The 18985-nt window shown below is 32.5% G+C and overlaps 1 protein-coding gene and 1 long non-coding RNA gene across 2 annotated transcripts in view; one reads left to right on the top strand and one right to left on the bottom strand.

Moving 5' to 3' along the window:
* Positions 1 to 18985, bottom strand: part of LOC130897488 (arylalkylamine N-acetyltransferase 1-like) — a 54743-nt gene that overhangs the window by 2233 nt on the left and 33525 nt on the right. The window contains exons 2-3 of the mRNA XM_057806372.1: positions 10949 to 11237; positions 8910 to 9120 (exon numbers count right to left, since the gene is read on the bottom strand). Coding sequence (XP_057662355.1) covers positions 8910 to 9120; positions 10949 to 11237 — 500 coding nt within the window. The remainder of the gene's footprint in view (positions 1 to 8909; positions 9121 to 10948; positions 11238 to 18985) is intronic.
* Positions 1050 to 2250, top strand: LOC130897489 (uncharacterized). Its single transcript, XR_009059706.1, has 2 exons — positions 1050 to 1233; positions 1402 to 2250. It is a non-coding gene; the product is annotated as an uncharacterized LOC130897489 (long non-coding RNA).

Genomic DNA, 18985 nt, shown 5'->3' with positions numbered 1-18985 from the left:
CGGGCGATGATTTTCCGAAGATTAGCGGAAACTAACGAAATTTAAGCAAAACGTCGGCGTATTTCATCATTCCACAAAATGACTTGTATTGGTATAAAGAATTATAAATGAAAAAATTCCTACTACAGCCACGAAAAAAGCCCCAAATTAAGACATAAAAAACTGTTTCCAAAAAATTGGGCGATCTTAAAAATATTTTTGGTGATGATTTTTTTGTGTCGTACCGCTGAATCTTGAAATAATTGCGTAGGGCATGTAAAAGATAAAATTGAAGTGGAAATGTTGAAATTACAATATACCCAATGGATAGATCAGTTGATAGAAATTCTAAGCCAGGGTCGATGATTTTTAAAGCAAAAAAATTGTGGACTGAAACGCATTGGAAAACAAGGAGAAAAACATGAACATGAAAGGGGAAATAATTTAAAGTTGGTCAGAGTCGAGAAGGGGAAGAAGGTAAGTTTTTAAGGATAAAAATCGGCTTATGTCGATTTCCGGCAAAACTACAAGTACTATGGAAAAAAGTCAAATGGCGAAGTTGTAGGTAATGTAAAGTTCTACAACTTTCGTATTCACACTTTTTTCATATAACCTTAAAATTTATGTGAAAAATGGAAATAACAAAATTTTTGGTTTTTTATTACGATATTACCATTACCATGGTAAATTCTTTCAGAAAAGACAAAAGAAAATGAAAAAAAGTCGCATCCGAAAAAATTTTTTTATCATTTGTACAATTTTTAGTTAATCATTAAAATTCCATGTTACATCGATAAATATAAGTAATGAGAATCAAAAATTTTTAATAAACATCTAAAAATTATACAAATGCTTGAAAACATTTTCGGATGTGATTTTTTTTTGACTTTGGGAACAGTTTACATCAGGGCCTGTGCGCTGGAATAGAAGAAGTTCAGGACAATTTTCAACGCCATCTATGTTATCGGTTTACATCTAAAAGCTTACTTTTTAGTGTTTTATTTTTAAATGTTTGTCAATCTGGATTCTGAAACTAAGTTGCAATCATGCATCGAGAAAAAACCAAGATTATTCAATGAACAACGTCCATCTTGCAAAGGTGTTTGATATTGTTTGTTTATTAGCTATTTGCATTTTTGTGCATTTGAAAGTTATTATTTGTTGCGAATTGTGCTGTCGTGTTTACTTAGTCAATATGAGTAAAGGAGTAAAGGCCTGCTGTGTACCAGGATGCACGAATAAGCAAGAGATAAGGTGAGAGTGATATTTACTATTTATAAAAATATTTAAATTGAAATAAATTTCATATCTATACGAGAATAAGTCTTTTCTTCCTAACTTAATTAATTTGCATTTAGAAAATAATTTTGTTGAATGGTTAAATATGTTGAATGATTTTAACCTTCTTATACTTTTTTATAGACATTCCATTCCTACGAATGAAGACGTTTGCGGAATTTGGTTGCATAAATAACCCCAAGTTAATGCTTGCAGATACAGTATTATAATCACATAGAATATGTGATATTCATTTTGAACAAATTTGTAGAAACCACAATGGCAGGTTAAAAAAAACTTAAACTGCCAACTCTACATTTACCTGGTAAGTACTTATATTTACTGTGACAATCAACCTCTTATGAACCCTAGTGAAAAGTTATGCAGAGGAAAAGAATTGCTATTTCCTCCAATAGTCGATGTCCTAATTTATAAACCATTCAATAGAAGCTCAAAATAAAAATCTTTTATATGCGCCTTCAGCAAAATTCTGTGATATATTTAAAAGTTTTTCTGATAAAATTTTCAAAAGATTGCCCCAGTTAATCAATTCGTTAGGCATAAAGAATCAAATATTTTATTTGGAAGATTTGACAGACATTTCCTCAATATTTTGTTCAGATCATAAGGATTATTTAAATATGTTTGTAAATATTGGTTTTCACATATACATCTTTCATTACATAGGTATTATTAATAAAATTTTGAAGGGCAAAGATCAACAATATAAAGACTACGATGTTGTGATGAATATGGCATATTTAAATATAGGGAAAGCTGTAAGAAAGACAACAGTAATCATTAATTAACCATGGTTATAAAATCCGTTTTTTATATACCATTGTATGTACCATGTACAAACAGAAACATTTTTTAAACACGCCAACATCTCAATGTTGACAGTCCTAAGCCTGCTAAAGTGTGAAGGAACATTTTTTATTTGTGGATATAATTATAAAATGTCAAAAACAAAATAAAAAATTGTAACAATCATCCTGTTTTTCAATATTCCATCTACCTATATCTTATATAAACCATTTAATTGTGAAATTTAGGTGGTCGGACCTGGTTGTTACATAAATTGTATATAAAACCAAAATATTTTACAAAATACTTCATTTTCTTGTAAACAACAATATTTGAATTTGAATCGTTAGCAAAATGAAAGTATTTTGCATAATACTTTTGTTTCATTCACAATTTGATGCAAAAAATAGCTTGGAGCATTTAAAATTACTCGAGTTATTTTTAAATTTCTTGGTACTAAACCAATTTGAGAGATGTTGCTAGGATGTAACTTTGTCATCAAATTTTTATACAGAGTGGCAGATCTATCGAGTATATAATCTTATGTTTACATCTAGAGCCGTGTTTAAATGCAAGTGAGACTAATTTACGAGAGTAGTGAATGGTATGGGTTTAAATAAATTCGTCGGCGCTTGCTCGCTTTCTTACCGTTTCCCGTGTCTATTGTTTGCGAGATATTCCACAAGTACTACCACACGCGCCGGCGCAGTGACTTCGATACATTCCTATTGTTTACTTGACGATTGCATTTCCTTGACTAACAGTCGTAGTTTTTTCAGTTTGGCTATTAATAATATATAAAAAATTGATTTAGGTCTTTACCGCAGATTATTCAATGTCTACAGTGCAGCTCATGCTGATAAAAATAAACAAATTATACAAGAAGAAATGAAATCAAAAATTAAAGCGTTGCAAGTAAAATTGACAAAAAAGGGTCACTCTTGAGTTTTTTTTTCAAAAAATCCTTCGTCAAAAGCATTAACACTAGTAAATAATTTTAAACCCACTAACCATGAGTAGGTATAACTACATAATACTAAAGATTGTTAACTCTTTAGTTGGTTGAGGTTTTAAATGAAATACAAAATGGTAATAATAACCTAACCCAACCTCACTTAATCTAACCTAACCTATTCTAACTTAGCCTACTCTAACCTAACTTTCTCAACAGTAAGGCGAACAAATGATTACTGAAAATGCTAAGCCATAGTGCTACCAACTAAGTGTCAAAATTTAGGACTATAAACAGTGTTTTAAAAAAAAGGGCAGCTAGTCAAATTAATGTATGGTATCTTAACCGTAATAGAACTAAATATTTCATTAATTACGACATAATCCTACCCCTAAATGCTTAATAGCAACATTGAACATGCCATGCATGACTCAATATAAAATGGCGTTTTAAACGAGATACGTTTCACTTCATATAAACTTGAGAATCACACAGTTTCAAAAATTAATTTCCCAAAAGTTATTTATCTGCGCAATTTAAAATTTTGTCTGTAAACTCCACTTTTTACACTTTTATCTTGATCATTTTTTGGCTTTTTTCAAGTTTCTAATAGGGTAAACAATAATAGAAATCGTTTTGTAATGAATGTTGCCATTTTTATGGGTGATGCGATACAAACATGTCTAAAACGATTTATTTAACGTGACAATGATTTACAAAAACATATATACCAAATATATAAATACGGTAAAAACGAATATCCAGTACTAAATTTATTCATTGATTCCCAAGATTCTTCTTGCAATTTCGAGGGCAAGTTTCCGATTTAGGTCTCCGCCTTTCCTTCTTCAAGTCATCCCACTCTCGATATTGTTTCGACAATTCTTCGACAACTTTTCTAACGGCATATTCGGATTGCCTCAACATTTTTTGTACGTGCTCATCACCGGTTAAAATAGCCATATTATTAGCGATTTCTTGAAGTTTTTTATTTTCCATATCGGCGGCGTGTAATTCCTTTTTCATCGAACACACTGCGGCGAATTGGCAATCTTTGGTTTTTCTGTTACCGTCTTGATTTTCCATGTATGTTCTTTCCAGCCAAGCGATTTGTCCTTTGGCTTCGTTCAATTCATTTTCTAATTGTTCTATTCGCATTTTGTAACATTCAGCCTCGCAAGATACGCCTTGTATAGACGTCCTCAATTCCGTTTGCATTTTATCTAATTTTTTGTCAGCTGAAGCAATCAATTCGTCTTTCTTTTCTATCTCGGCTCTCATACTCTCCAGAGCGTCTTTCATTCTCGATTGTATATCATCTTTGTTTTTAATTAAATTATCTATTTGTTGCATTAGTCTTTTGATTTCGTTCTCCTGATCGACTATACAAGACTGGAGATCCGTCACTTGTCTTTTCAAGCAATCTCTTTCTCTTTTTATAATCGCCGCTTCTTCTAATTGTGCTTTTAAAGATTCATTTTCGCGTTCCATTCCTAATTGGGTTTCGTATCTTTGTTTGTACGCGTCTCTTTCGTTCGCCGACTTTTCCAAACATTTGCATTTCAATCTAAGGTTTTCGTTGTGGACTTGCACGTGAGCTAAATCGTTCAATTTGATTTGAAGCTTGTCTCTTTCTACTGCTAAAACTTCCGCTTCCTTGGCTTTCCCTTTCAAAATCTCCATTTCCTCTTTCATCATATCTAATCTTTTTTGTATAGCATTCCTTTCGGCTCTAACATTCTCGAGTTCTCTTTCGACGCACGTACATTTCGTTTGAAATTTCCTAATTTCGTTATTCGTCAATTTCTCTTTTTGCAATTTCCTTAATTGTTCCTCTAGTTCGTCAGCTCTAGCTGCTTTCTTTTGATATTCCATCAATTGGTTTTGCGTTTCGTTCACAAGCTGCATCTTTTTTTGCATTTCGTCTCGTTCTGCTAAAGTGGTATCTATTAAAGCGCTTCTGTTTTTATAAATTTCGTAATCTTCCGGTAAGGTATTGGTACATTTTGCTAATCGATCTTCGAGATTTTTCACTTTATTTGTTAGAACCGCACATTTTTCGCATTCTTTACGCTCCTCGCTTAATCTTGTTGCTCTCAGTTTAGATTTTTCTTGACGTTTCGTTTCGGCTTCTTTTAATTTCATACAGTATTGTTTCAAAGTGTCTAATTCTTTTTCGATTATATTCGCTTCTAGTTCTGGGCAGACCGTTTCTCCATTGAGCGCATTCAATTCTCGTTCGAATTCATCGTTCCCTTGTTGTCTAACTTGATCCCCTACAACGCCCACTTTAACAGATCTCGATTTTCCGGGAGGTGAAGGGAATGTTGACGTTCCTTTATCGACACATTGGCAGATAGGTCTATTTTTTCCTATTTTCTTGTTTACTACATCAGAATCAGTTGCTTTTTTTTTCGGAACTATGTCACATTGACAAACTATACTAGTCATGGATACTACGGATCTTACAGCTTTCTCGGCTGTAGTTACTTCATTTTTTTCCGCAGATTTTGGTCTATTTAAATTAGCTTTAAAACGAATACAACTCGGATGACAAGTAGATTTCGTCTTAGAACCTAGATAGGAATCAGGAGGTTTATTCAGTCGCCTAGTATCGTCAGTAATAGCATCTTCTACAACATCTCTCGGTTGTTTAAAACGTATACAACTTGGATGACAAGTAGATTTTGCTTTAGAGTCTAAATAGGAATCGGGAGACTTATTTATTCTCAAAGTATCGTCAGTAATAGCGTTATCTACATATCTCAATTCTTGAACCTTTCCAGCGGTTCCAAGTTTGATATTAGTATCTTGAACAACACCTGTAGTATCATATCTCAATTCTTTAACCTTTCCAGCGGTTCCAAGTTTGATATTAGTATCTTGAACAACACCTGTAGTATCAGTAGCACTTTTCGATTCGTCAATTCCAGCGAATCTGGGGCTTATCTTAGCACCTTTAGTACTATCGACAACATCGATGGGCTCTTTTAATATTCCAGCGGATCTAAGACTAATATTAGGATCCTGAACAACGCCTATGGTAGTATCAGTAACGGTTTTCCCGGCGGAATTAAGGCTAATAGTAGGATCATTGGATTCACAGGTGCACGGCTTCTTTTCTTTTGGTAAATTGTCTTCAAAAAGTGGTTGTTTTCTATCGAGTTTTTGTTCCAATAATTCAATCACGTTTAATAAACGATTTTTATGTTTGAATCCAGTCTCATCATCGCATACGCATAGCAATTCATAATCTCCAATACAAGTACAGTCTTTGATAGCTTGCATACATACGTAACCCATTTGTTGTTGTAATTGTTGTAAATGTTCCTTTTCTTCGGGCGTTAGATTCCGTGACATGAGAAAATCCCATAGTTTCTTTAAATTTTTGGCTAATTCTGCTTTTGATCGTTGACATAGAGCGTGCAGGATTGCCGTACTTAATTGCCCACATTTTTCTATATCGCTTCTGACTATATCCAAAATATGTCGTCTTCTATCGTCTACAGTGAAATTCCAGCTTCTTAAATCTTCACTGGAATCGTACGTTCTGAGTCTTCCTTCTGATCGTCTTCTTAATAGTTTTACGTTGGTTTTGTCCAAACTAAATCTCAAATTTTGATCGATGTATGGCATACTGTAATTTATATTCACATGAACTTGAAAAAGCGATACAGTATTTATTTGTATAGAAAAACTTCGCAATTAAGCACGATTACTAACATAGCCGAGGGTTTATGATTATGATATGGTATTTGACATATTTGTTTTGTCATTATAAATGTCTAAGAGAAGTATATATTTCATATTTTCTTACGAAATGAAAATCTTTTGAAAATAGGCACCTTGTAGAAGGATTTTCGACACATTATTATATACCTATTCTAAAAATTAAATTTTCAAATTAAACAGACATATGTCAATTTTTATTTTCGTATAAATATGTTGTAAGTCTCGACCCAGCAAGTAAACATCCAACATTTATATTTTATTAAATACGTCCCTTTTTTATTTCAAAAATTTAGATTCAACTAGTTCAATTTTCCGGTTTTAAAATATGAAATATATAACGGGCGTTTTCTCTATTACCATGTTATGGAGCTTCAGTCTTTCGTTAACAGATGACACTGTACACCAAAATGAAATCTATTCTTTATTAGGAAAAATTATTGTTTTAAATGTTTCTCTTTGATATTAATTTTTCAAATATTCCATTACAAAATGGAAAGTTATTTGTGAAAGGCTTTTTTGATTTCATTTTACTACTGGTATATGTAAAATATGTGGGAAATTTATTAAGACTAAGTTTCCTCTATAATGGTTACCTGGGATTTTCGCCATTAATTAACAGATGGCAGAGTTCACCAAAATGAAATTCATTTTTTAGTACCAAAATTGTCTTAAATGTTTTGAAACAAGGAGACAGGAGAGGTACAATGAGAATTTCGGATTATTTTTGGAAAGAAATTATCAGATTGAATTTTCTGTTTTTGAATTAAAAATATATGGTGAATAAAATGCATGATCTTAGATGTATAAATTTAATCATTGTGTGTGTGCCAACGAGGAACTCATTTCCTGATATTAATTTTTCAAATATTTTATTACAATATAGAAAGTTATTTGTAAAAGATTTTTCCGATTTCATTTTAGTGCTGGTAAATAAAATATGTAGGAAAACTATTGGGACGAAGTTTCCTCTATAATGGTTACCTAGGATTTTCGCCATTAATTAACAGATGGCAGAGTTCGCCAAAATAAAATTAATTTTTTAGTACCTAGATGTAAAAATTGTGTGTGTAACATCGCGGATTTAATTTTCTGATGTTAATTTATCAAATATTTCATTACAAAATCAAAATTTATTTGTATATTTCGATTTAATTTTAGTGCTGATATATGTAGAATTTCTCTTTGTAAAGGTTACGTAGGATTTTCTCCATCAACTAACAGATGGCAATGTTAACCAAAATGAAACTCAGTTTTCAGTACCAAAAATTTTTATAAACGTTTTAAGACAAGATATGAGAGAAAATTTGGGTTATTAATGAAAGATATTTTCTTCTTGAATTTTCCGTTTTTATTTAAAATATAATTGGAAAATAAAAGGGATGCACGTTTTTTTCTACGACCGATACCTAGAAATTTCAGATTTTGGTAAAGAAATTTATTTTTTGATATTTAATTTTCTTAGATGGTTCATAACAAAATGGAAATTTATGTTTGAAAAAAGCCCTTTGTTTTTATTTTATTATTTATTCATTAGGACGATAGTTTTCTTAATAATTATTGCCCAGGACTTTTGTCATTAATTAACAGATGGCACTGTATTTTTTCAGACTTAAATTCAATCTTTAAGATGAGGTGTACTAGGAGAAATCGGTGTTATTCGTAATATGTATCTTCAATCTTTCATTCTTAGAAAGATGGTAATGTATGTGCAAAGCCAAATCTAATTTTTAATAAAGACTTTTGAAAATGAGAAGTGCAGTAAAGTAAATTCTCTGTCAAAAATCTCTTTGAATTTACTTTTTTGTTCGTATATACAAAATACGTTTGTAAGACGGAAGTTTTCTTTACAATTTTGTATTTTTGTCTTTTATTAACAGATGGCATTGTATACATCAAAATGAAATTTAATCTTCGACATTAAACAAAGTTTAAACGTTTTGTAGTACAGTGAAATCAAGGATGGAAGGAAGAGTGTTATCATCGTAATTATTGCTATTGCTTGAATCTGAAGTTCTTACAAATAATACTTTGTTTTTGTTCCTATTACATGTACTAGAGCGTTGACATTTTTTCTAGAGATGGCACTGTACGCATGAAAATGAAATTTTAATGTTTGTTGTACTTTAATGACTATATTCAATAACTTTCTACTGATATTCACCTTGTTTTTGCTATAAGGTATTTCGCGATACCCTTTCCTCTGTACGAATTATCGACAGATAAAATTTTCACCACCATTGCTCTATCTATTCCAGGATAAATTTGAAACGGATCTGATTCTACTGCTACATAATCTAATAATTTTACAATTTTCGAAAATTTTTCATCTTTACTGACGAATTCATCTTCATTCGAATCTCTTTCAATGATACCTAAAAGAAAATCAATTAAAATTGAAATTTACAGGAAATTTATTGAGTTATTATTCAAAGATATGGCTATTGATTTATTAATGACTCAGTTTCGTTCATTTGGAACATTTATTTGAAATACGCCGAAATAGGAAAGAAAATAAAGTTGGTACCGCCTTCCAACCTTGGAAGCATTGGATAACACTTTCTTCTTATTCAAATGCGTCTGTTTTTTCTCCATTTTTCACTCAAACGTTGCATAATACTCGCCATTGATAGTTTTTCCTTTTTAACGATAGTCCATGAAAATTATCCCACGCGTATACCAAAAAAAAACCGACGCCATGACCCTGTCTGCAGATGGAACTTTGGAGCCGGTTCTCCCTTTTGTTTTGATTATTCTTTTGTTTAGGGTGTGAAGTGTGGTTATAAAACGCCTTTATTTCCGTGAAACAATGCCAAACACTAGATGGAAACATCTTCACGGCGCTGTATTTGTTCCATTGTGAGCAAACTCTGCACCCATCTTACGCATCAATATGCGATGTTACGCACTTTTTGGAATACCCACTATATCTTCTAGCTCGCACATTTTCAGATGACGATCATCCAGTATCGCTCATTTGGTTGACCACTGCGATGCTGTTTTTCGTAGGTCGTACCGCCACAATTAAACTCTGATACCAGTATTTCACTGTTGATAAAAGTATAACGATGATCAATTTTTTCCATGTTTACAAATTCACTCAATACGTTCACTATTACTCTTTAAACTTGGAGCTTGTATAGATTGTAATACATTGAAATTTTTCAAGCAACTTCCGCCATCTCTAGGTCAGGCCAGGTACTTCTGGGAGCATCCTCGAAGGTAAATTTACGTAAGGTTACAACCCTCGTCCAATGTTCAGCCAATGTCGGAAGGTGAATCTTTGCTCAAACATTGGATGAATGAATGAATTAAATTCCAAAAACTTTCAATTGGCTCATCAAATCTAAAAGTAAAAATTCCGTAGTTGCATCCACCATGATCGCCAAAAAGGAGAATTATCAATTGCCTCAATTATTTGATCACAAAGTTGCATCTAAATCAGCCGAAAATTTATAGTCTTACAAACATCTCTTCATATCCGTGGAGATTAAATTCAAAAATTATGGAGATGCTTTTCTTTTACTTCAATTTTAACATCTCAAGACTTACTATTTTCGTATTTATCGCCGCGAAAAAGTACCTAATAAAGGAAACAACATAATGCATTGTTTTAGTCAAAAATCCAATCAATTTTGGCGTTAAAATCTTAGCAAAGTAAATTTTCTAGTGTACTTACAACCAGTTCTTTCAATAATAATAGTTATTAATGGGACTTTCGTTTTTTACTTCTGTCTTTTCTCCAGATGAATATTCACAAAATCTCTTGGTACTTATTTGAACAACTGCCATACTGGCACTGCATATATTACAGTATATTGTTATTTAGTTTAAATTGTCCTAAATAACAAGACAGTTCGAGTAGTAGCGAAAGAATTACTTGTAATCTAACTTTACTCTGCAGTGCTGAAGTGTTTATGCGTTAGACGCTCCTCAATGTCCATGTTATATGAATCAAGCATTTTTTACAGGGCCGGATTAAGCTAGGGGCCCCAGGTCCAAGAGGGCCCCATCATTTGGAAATCGTTCTTTATTTTTTGATGTGTTGATACCACAAATCTAATTTTCCGGGTTTCTGGGTTTCCGAATTCCTTAAGGGGCCCAGACATTATTTTAGCCCCGGGTCTTATAAATCTTAATCCGGCCCCGATTTTTAATTATAAAATTATTATTGTGGTGAAATATGTATATAAAAAAACGAACCATTTAAACACACTCCGATGATCTTTCCATTTTGTATTGCCAACAAATTCACGCCATTATCCAAATCTTTTAAAGTGAATTTCTCCAAATCTAAACATCTGGGATGTTCGTCTGTGATCAATTCCATAAACGCATTAAGCGGTTCGTCTTTGTAAAAAAATTTTTGAAGGAATTCCAAAACTTGTTGTTCATCGTCCAGTGTTGCAATTTTAATATCAAAATCGATCGGACTTGTAGGAGTAGATGGCGTTGAACAAGAAGAGATGGCACTGTCTTCTGATATTTGATTCTGGAAAAATTGAAAACTTTATTAATTCGTGTTAATATAAAGGCTCTATTTATTTTAAACTTAAACCTCAACTAACATCACATAAAATTTATTTTCAAAATTCGATATCATTAAAGAGAAAACTTGTAATACCTAATCCACAGTCTCACTTCTTTTCGCTATGTTTCTAAAAGAGAATGGAATTTCAAAACACCAAGAAACACGCTTTTAGAGTGCGTTACACTAAAAAGTAAAAAAATGATTCTTAGCATTAGAATATAATTACTAATGAGAAAATTGATGTCAATATTATCAAAGCGTAGAGTAGTTTCTATGAAATTTTTGAACTAACTCTGTGTTTTGGAATAAAACTAGTACAAAATTGTAAAGAGTCATCATTTCGAGTGAGTTAGGTAAATGGGGAAATCTAGAATAAAGGAAATGGAAGATCTACTTAACGAGTGATTTTCAGTTATGGAAAAATCACTTGGATAAGAACAAATAAGAATCGAACCCAGATCAAGAAACTAGTTTCTTAAACTATAATAATCCTGGTATATTTTATCAGGATTTTTCGTTCCATTTTGCTCAAGAATTTTCAACACAGTCCGTATTGAATATAGACATTTCCTATCTCCAGATAAAAAAATATAATACTAGAAAATCAACGTCCGAAATGGTTGAAGTTGAAATTAATATTAACAACAAATATTTAACCATAGATGTTACTTACCAATGCTCCAGATCGTGCCAATATATATCAAAACGCGGTAACAAAATTAGTGAAAATCCTACTTCTTTGCGGAAATATCTAAGGGCAATAATAGAAAGAAAAAGTAGTAGTAATATGAGACAAAAAAGATAGACTAAGAAGTATTAAAGATAAAATCAGTTACAAATAAGGTATATGAAGCACAAGATGGTTTCTACATACATGTACATATATTCCCTTAAAACAGAATACCAAAAAAAAAAACCGTTTGGATTTAGAATGGCAGGTGAAAATTATAGACGAATACCAAGAAAAACATAAATTGAAAAAGTGAAAGAAGCTGCTGACATAGAGGAAAGGAATAAAACAGCAAACAAAAGCTAGAAAGGTATAAAGAAAAAAGTATATGGCATGAGAAGTAATGAAATATGAGAAATACCAAAATTTTCAAACACCTAATTCGGTTAAAGTCTATTTATCGAAGAAAATAATAAGCCAAAACAATGATCAGCACGTGAACATTCTGGGAGAAACACGTCGCGGCATTGTTTTATTGTCCAAATTAGTGGTATCACAATACATCACAAATAAAAAGCCGCGTGGGAGGCGCAAGAGCCGCATCGCCGCAGAAGCCGCTAGATCAGGTGTAGTGCAAGGACGGCATCGTATTATCAAACTGCAGTGAGATTGTTTATATTTGTCTAATACGTAATTTTCTTAAACATATCTGACACGGATACAGCTGAAGCTAAGAGCACACCAAGAAAAAAATTGACGATTCAATTGATGATTTCGACAAAAGCGCCATCACAAGAATTGTGTATAATTTTTTCTTTCAAAATGAGTTACCTACAGTGGATAAAGTTCTGAGAGTATTTAACGAAGATAAGGACTTGCCGGTTTATAAAAGATCAACATTTCATAATTTATTAGAAGAACAAATAAGGAAGAAACAGTTTATCATTACAAAAAGCAGAAATAATTGTGTGGAAGCAAAAATACCTTAGAAAAATTAAGAAATTGCGTGAAGAGAATAGAAAAATTCACTACCTAGATGAAGTATGGGTCAACTAAGGATAATGTTTGGGTGGACTCTTCCATGCAATCCTCAAGGCCAGCATTCTTGGATGGATTTCCACCGGATTAAAATCTCATCCAGTTTCAAAAAAACTATTTTTTAAGACTATTTTATAAGCTTTTATTTAGTGTCAAATGTCTGTGTATGTATGTGCGTAATCAAATCCAAGAAGTTCGTTTTGATTGACTTTATCATCTCTTCCTATTTGATCTCCAAAACTATAAAACATAAATGAATTTCCTTATCTTTATTTAATCTCTCACTTAATTGTCTAATTCTAAATATGAAGTTATTTGAGTTTCTTCCATTTCTAAAACCACGTTGTGAGTCCTCTAAACTTTCATTTAAATAAAAACTTCCATTTTATGTTTGGTTTCATACATGCCTGATTTTATTTTATTTAATTTTAGAATAAAGACAGAGACAAATCATTTGTCATATAAGTAGTGAAGGTGGTAGGAATACCTGGTTTTTAAATAAATATGCTCCGTATTTTGGGTTCTCACTATAATTATATCTTAAGTGCGGAGTGCGGTTCTGTTACATACTCGTCTTTGGCGTTTTCAACCCTGATCACGTGCACTATGTCTGAATATGTTTTAGTTTACTATTTTTCTTCGGTAACCTTTAATTTGAATGGTGCATAATTAAAGACGACATTAAATTTTCTATGTAACCAAAGATGCCTCGTGAAAATTGTGTTACTGAGTTACGAAAAGTTGAGATTGTAAAGTCGACGACAAATCGTGTCGTGGGCTTCAAAAAGAAAATTTCATTGAGGACTACAAGAAGAATTATTGCTGCAGCTAGCAGTAACTAAAAATTATGAAAGTTGCCGGATGGGTGTAATGCAGATAATTTTTACTAACGAAAATAAATTCAAATTATATAATACCGGTGGCTTTATAACGGCGATTTAAGAAAATATTTTTTCGAAAAAAACTTTTGAAAATGGTACTTTATTGGTCTAGACTTTGTATTTTATTAATTTTATTATAAATTCGCGTAAATTATAGAAAACTATTTTCAGAATAATGAATTATTTAGTTATAATCCACAGTTTATTTATGAATATGGATGAAATAGTTTCATGCGAACTCAATATTATATCCACGACAGATTAATCTAATTAATAAAAATTATAAAATAATAATTGTATATATAAAGTTAATTATTACATGGTATTAATAGATAATTATACTAGAAATTGATTTCTTTTGTTCTTATATGTAAATGCAGATCTTTTTTTTTTGTAATATGTACATATGTAATACAATGTGTGATCACTTTCAAGGACATTGTTTTTTATTATATTATGAAATGCATTCACTATTTTTTTTTTTCATTGTTTTATACGACCGTGAGTTTTTCATCAAAATTCAACTCACTTTTCCTCCAGTCCGTTATTTAATATTTCCAATATTGCGAGAAATATAATTAAAAACAAAAACCTGTATGGTAGTAATAAATCAAGTCTTATAGAAACAGTAACATTCCCCATTCACTTCTGTCATTAATGAGGTTAGTACAAAGAAAATTTAATATATGAGGGATGTCCGACAAGTTTCCCACGTAATCATAAACACTTGGAATTGATTGATCTAGACCTAACCCAAAAATTCACCTGCCCATTTGCGGCAACGTTTCCATATGCTAACAAATATTTTTTAATAAAATATTGTAGATATGTGTGAATCGGGTTCCAGCATGTCCTCTCGTATTGCAGAGCGTTTGCCAATGGAATAAAAGTCACAGGTCGAAATATCGGAGGAATACGGGGGTTGTTTCAATTATTCTCAACACAATGTCGAAGTAGCTGCCCTTCATATTCTGTTTTCGATGGTCTTGCATTGTCCACAAGATTAGGACGTTTATCCTGAACGCCACGTCATACTTTATGGTAGGCTATTATTCCCGAGAGCGTCTACTAATTCACAATGGCATTTCATTGTATAAAAAAAAGGGAATAACAAAATTTAGTAGCTCAAAATAGGTTGTTATAATATATTATTTGAATGATTTTTGTTAATTGTTAGGCACTTTTTTTCCATGTCAATTGCATCAAAATATAATTTTGAAAAAAAGCATTTACTATTCCTTCCAATCTTCCAATAAGTGGTAAACTAAGATTTTTACTTGAGCAAGAGCAGAAAGACTGGTAAGAAGAGTAAAAGATGAAGTAAAAAAACTAGTGTGTGGATACCATTTTTCAAAGAGTACTTTATATGGAAAAAAGATAAAATTCTTCTAAATATAGGTGCCCTCAACTAATTATTACGAATATAAAGATGTTGTTGTTGTGAATGGGAGACTCATTATCATTATTTCACAATTGTTAATTTGGAAGTAAAAGGAAACGTTTGGCTTTTATTTGGACATGGTTTAATTTTGTGGGTAGAATAAGGGGTATATGAGAAGTAGAGTTTATCGCTTCCCGGCCAATGCCTGAAGCCGCAAGCGACACCAGATCCGAGCCACGGTAGCGAAGGACCACCTACCTTTCGGCATAAGGCCATTTCTATCCAATATCCATAGAAATCACCGTCAATTGAACCCATCTCAACAACGGCACTCCAAAAGTCAGCAATGAAAGAAGATCCTGTTTTCTCGTCTAGAGCGAGCGGTATGTAGATTGTGTGAGTTGTTTACATGTCTTCTTCGTCGTCGTTTAGTATCATTTTTCCTCATTCGTTTAGCTATTCGGCCATGGTCGTGTCAGTTATGTCGATATTTGTTGGAGGGTAAGTCATATTCAACTGTCTTAGTCTTTCTGTCAATATTTGTCTAGCGATTTGTCTGTCGAGTATTGTACAGTTGTGGATTACGTGATATTGGTCTTCTGTCTCTTTACAATTTTCACATTTGCCGTCAGTGATTCTTAGTTTAAAAAATCTGTAAAAATCGTTCATGTGTCCGTGTCCAGTAACAAGTTGGATCGCATATGTTTTGCGTCCAGTGTCTGATTTGTCCCGTTTTCCTTTTGTTGCAATGTTTTATTTTTGTTGATTTATGACAGATTTTGTCGGGTATGTGTAGGTGTTATTTGGTTATGTGAAGGCTGATTTTGCCAGTTTGTCGGCCAGTTGCATGCCTGTGTGACTTTTTAATTCTTATTATCACTTTATACCGCTTTTAAGTCAAAATGGAATCGTACATGTTTATACGTGTATTTTTGTTCGTTGTCGGCTATTATATTGGTTGCTGTCATTAGTGTGATCTCCTCAAGTTTGTTTATGTCACATGTAGTATCAATTCTAAATTTATATGTCTCTCTTTGTTCTGATTTGTCTATATGGATGCCAATTGTATTATCATTGTCTCTGACGCTTGCGTCTGAGTATATGGTAACTGTTGTTGTTTATTTCTGTAATGGTTCTGCGAGTTAGATGGGGAAAATGGGTCAGTCGGATTTTCAGGATTTGTAAGGTTTTTTCGAAATCAGTAGTAAAGTGAAACATTATTTCCCTTCGGTCGATACAAATCGGCTGTGAAATCGATTTCTAGTGCCTGGGCTCCTCAAGTACTCCTCAATAATTGCACACAGAAATCTAAGTCTCCACGCCAGAATAGGATTCATGGAATGTTATATGTGGTCAGTACTGCTGTACGGAATGGAAATTTGGACGTTGAAAGCTCAAATGATCAAAAAAACTTGAGGCATTTGAGGTGTGCCTCTGTAGACGCATCTTGGATTGACAAAATCACCAACGACGAAGTACTAAGAGGCATTGGTCGTAAAAAAAAGCTGTTGACCATTATTAAGATAAGAAAAACATCTTACATAGAATACATCTGCTACAGAACACAATGCAGGGCAGAGTAGAGGGAAAGACAGGCATCGACAGGAAGAAGAAAATGATAATACGATACGAGAAGAGGAAGAAGTGCCTAGACATTGAAGTAATTGAATTATCATCCACTTCCTGTTTGAAAGCAGTAGATAACACGTAAACCACCTCACAATCTTTTAACATAACGAATAATCAAACCTTTCTATTATATTAACATAAATAAATGAGATTTGCATGCCGATTTTTAAAAGATAATCATATTATTCAACTGTGTAACTAAACGCAGCACTCGTAGCGACATCGCCTAGCTAGACATTAGTGGTAAAATATATCTATCTGCAGACCACACCAGTTTCTCTTGGAGCAACTCTGATCTCACAACACTTCATAGGACCATATCTAGTGACCTAATCACCCTTAAATCATTGTGCGATTCCAATTTTCTCTGTATCAACGTTTCTAAAACTAAAGTTTTACCATATAAAAATACAATACTGCATTTTTTATTAAAAAACACTATTATTGTCGTCGTTCAATCTGTAAAATTCTTAGGGCTTGTTGTGGGAGTTACAAATTACCGCCTTATCTAAAAAATTAGGTGTGGTGCGATTAAATTTGAGCGAATCTTCAAACTACAAAATAAAGCTGTTAGATATTTACTCGGATTTAACAGCAAGGCTCACTGCAGGGACTTCTTTAAAAGATTAAAAATTCTGACTCTTCCTTTCTTATTCATCTTTGAATCCGTTTGCCTAATTTGTGGGCACGCTTCTCCAATTTCAGAAAGATCGTTGCAGTTAGGAACGTGGAGCACGATCTTTACCTATCTAATCCACGCTCAGAATTAATTAGGGGCTCAATATATTGTAATGCAAAAAAATGCACAATCACTTGCCAATTGAAATCAAATCGATATCATCATTTCTCGCGTTTCGCAATAATTTAAGGGCATATTTACTAGAAAGTGTGTTCTACTCTGTAAATGACTTCAGTTTAGTTTTTACAAGCTTTTGTCTACAAAGTGTGTTAATTTTTTGACTATAAAGCATTTCTCCTTCTCTTTCTCTCTCAAACCATTCGCTTCAATTCCAATTATTTTCGCTAGTATTTTTCGATCTTCTGACTCGTGTGGTTAGTTGCCGAGGCGTTTAGATGTTCGCAGGAAATGACGCCTAGTTGAGAAGCACGGGCCTCTTCATTCAACTTAAGTTATCAACTTTGTTAGTTACTAAGCCGTATTAGTTAAGAAAGTGTCATTAAATATCTTGTGCCAAAATTATTGGTATGTTCTGAATATCGATTCGCAAACAGCAGCTTTTATTAATTTAAAGAACAGCGTATCTTTTGGTTGATTCTAATAAAACAAAATGCGACAAAATAAGGAATAATCCTATGCCAAAAAATTTTAATTCAAAACTGAAACAAAAATGGGCAGCTAGGAGGTTTTGACCATGTCTTAAGAATGATGGAAGAAATATTCATGTTTGTATAAAATATAAGAACAAAAATAAGGAAGAAAGAACGAGAAGGAGAAATATTGCAGGAGAAAACAAAGGAACAGTACATAAAAGACACAGGAGGGGATAGAATCGAAAAAAGAAACCCACGAAATGAACCAACTTGAGCAAACCTCACACCTGAAAAGGTAGAAAGACATCAGAGTTAAGGAAGCGAAGGGAAAAAAATTTTTCTCAGTTTTCATGGTTCTTATTGAAACAATTTATAATCTATCGCAATTTGAAATATTCTATAAATATTTATAAGTATGCATCGTATCTCGCCATCCCATACAGCAGATTAATTATAATGTTTAAACATGACTTTGTACCTACACCTATTACAACATTAAGTTAACGTGTAATTATAAAAAAAGTCCGTTAAACAACAATGACTATTAATATGTTTATATGAATATAGTATACAGAGTGGGTGAAATAAAACGGTCAACACCGATATTATGCAGTATTCTTTAGATTTTGAGAGATCGCTTGAACAAGTAGAAACTGTCAATTCCAGATTCTTAGCTCGATATTTTTAATTGTTTGGATATTATTAGATCTGTTACTAATACAAAAAAATTTGATTAAGAGTGCAACACCTCTTGAAAATAAAACGCAGCGCCTCTGATTTGCTAATTTGTTATTTTTTGCAAATTCAAGTTATTGAACCCTTTTTAAACACGCTGTAC

Source organism: Diorhabda carinulata, chromosome 8 (assembly GCF_026250575.1).
Source record: "Diorhabda carinulata isolate Delta chromosome 8, icDioCari1.1, whole genome shotgun sequence".
NCBI classification, from domain to species: Eukaryota; Metazoa; Arthropoda; class Insecta; order Coleoptera; family Chrysomelidae; genus Diorhabda; species Diorhabda carinulata.
The sequence above is the reverse complement of the archived record's forward strand: the minus strand, read 5'-3'. Positions and strand labels throughout refer to the sequence as shown.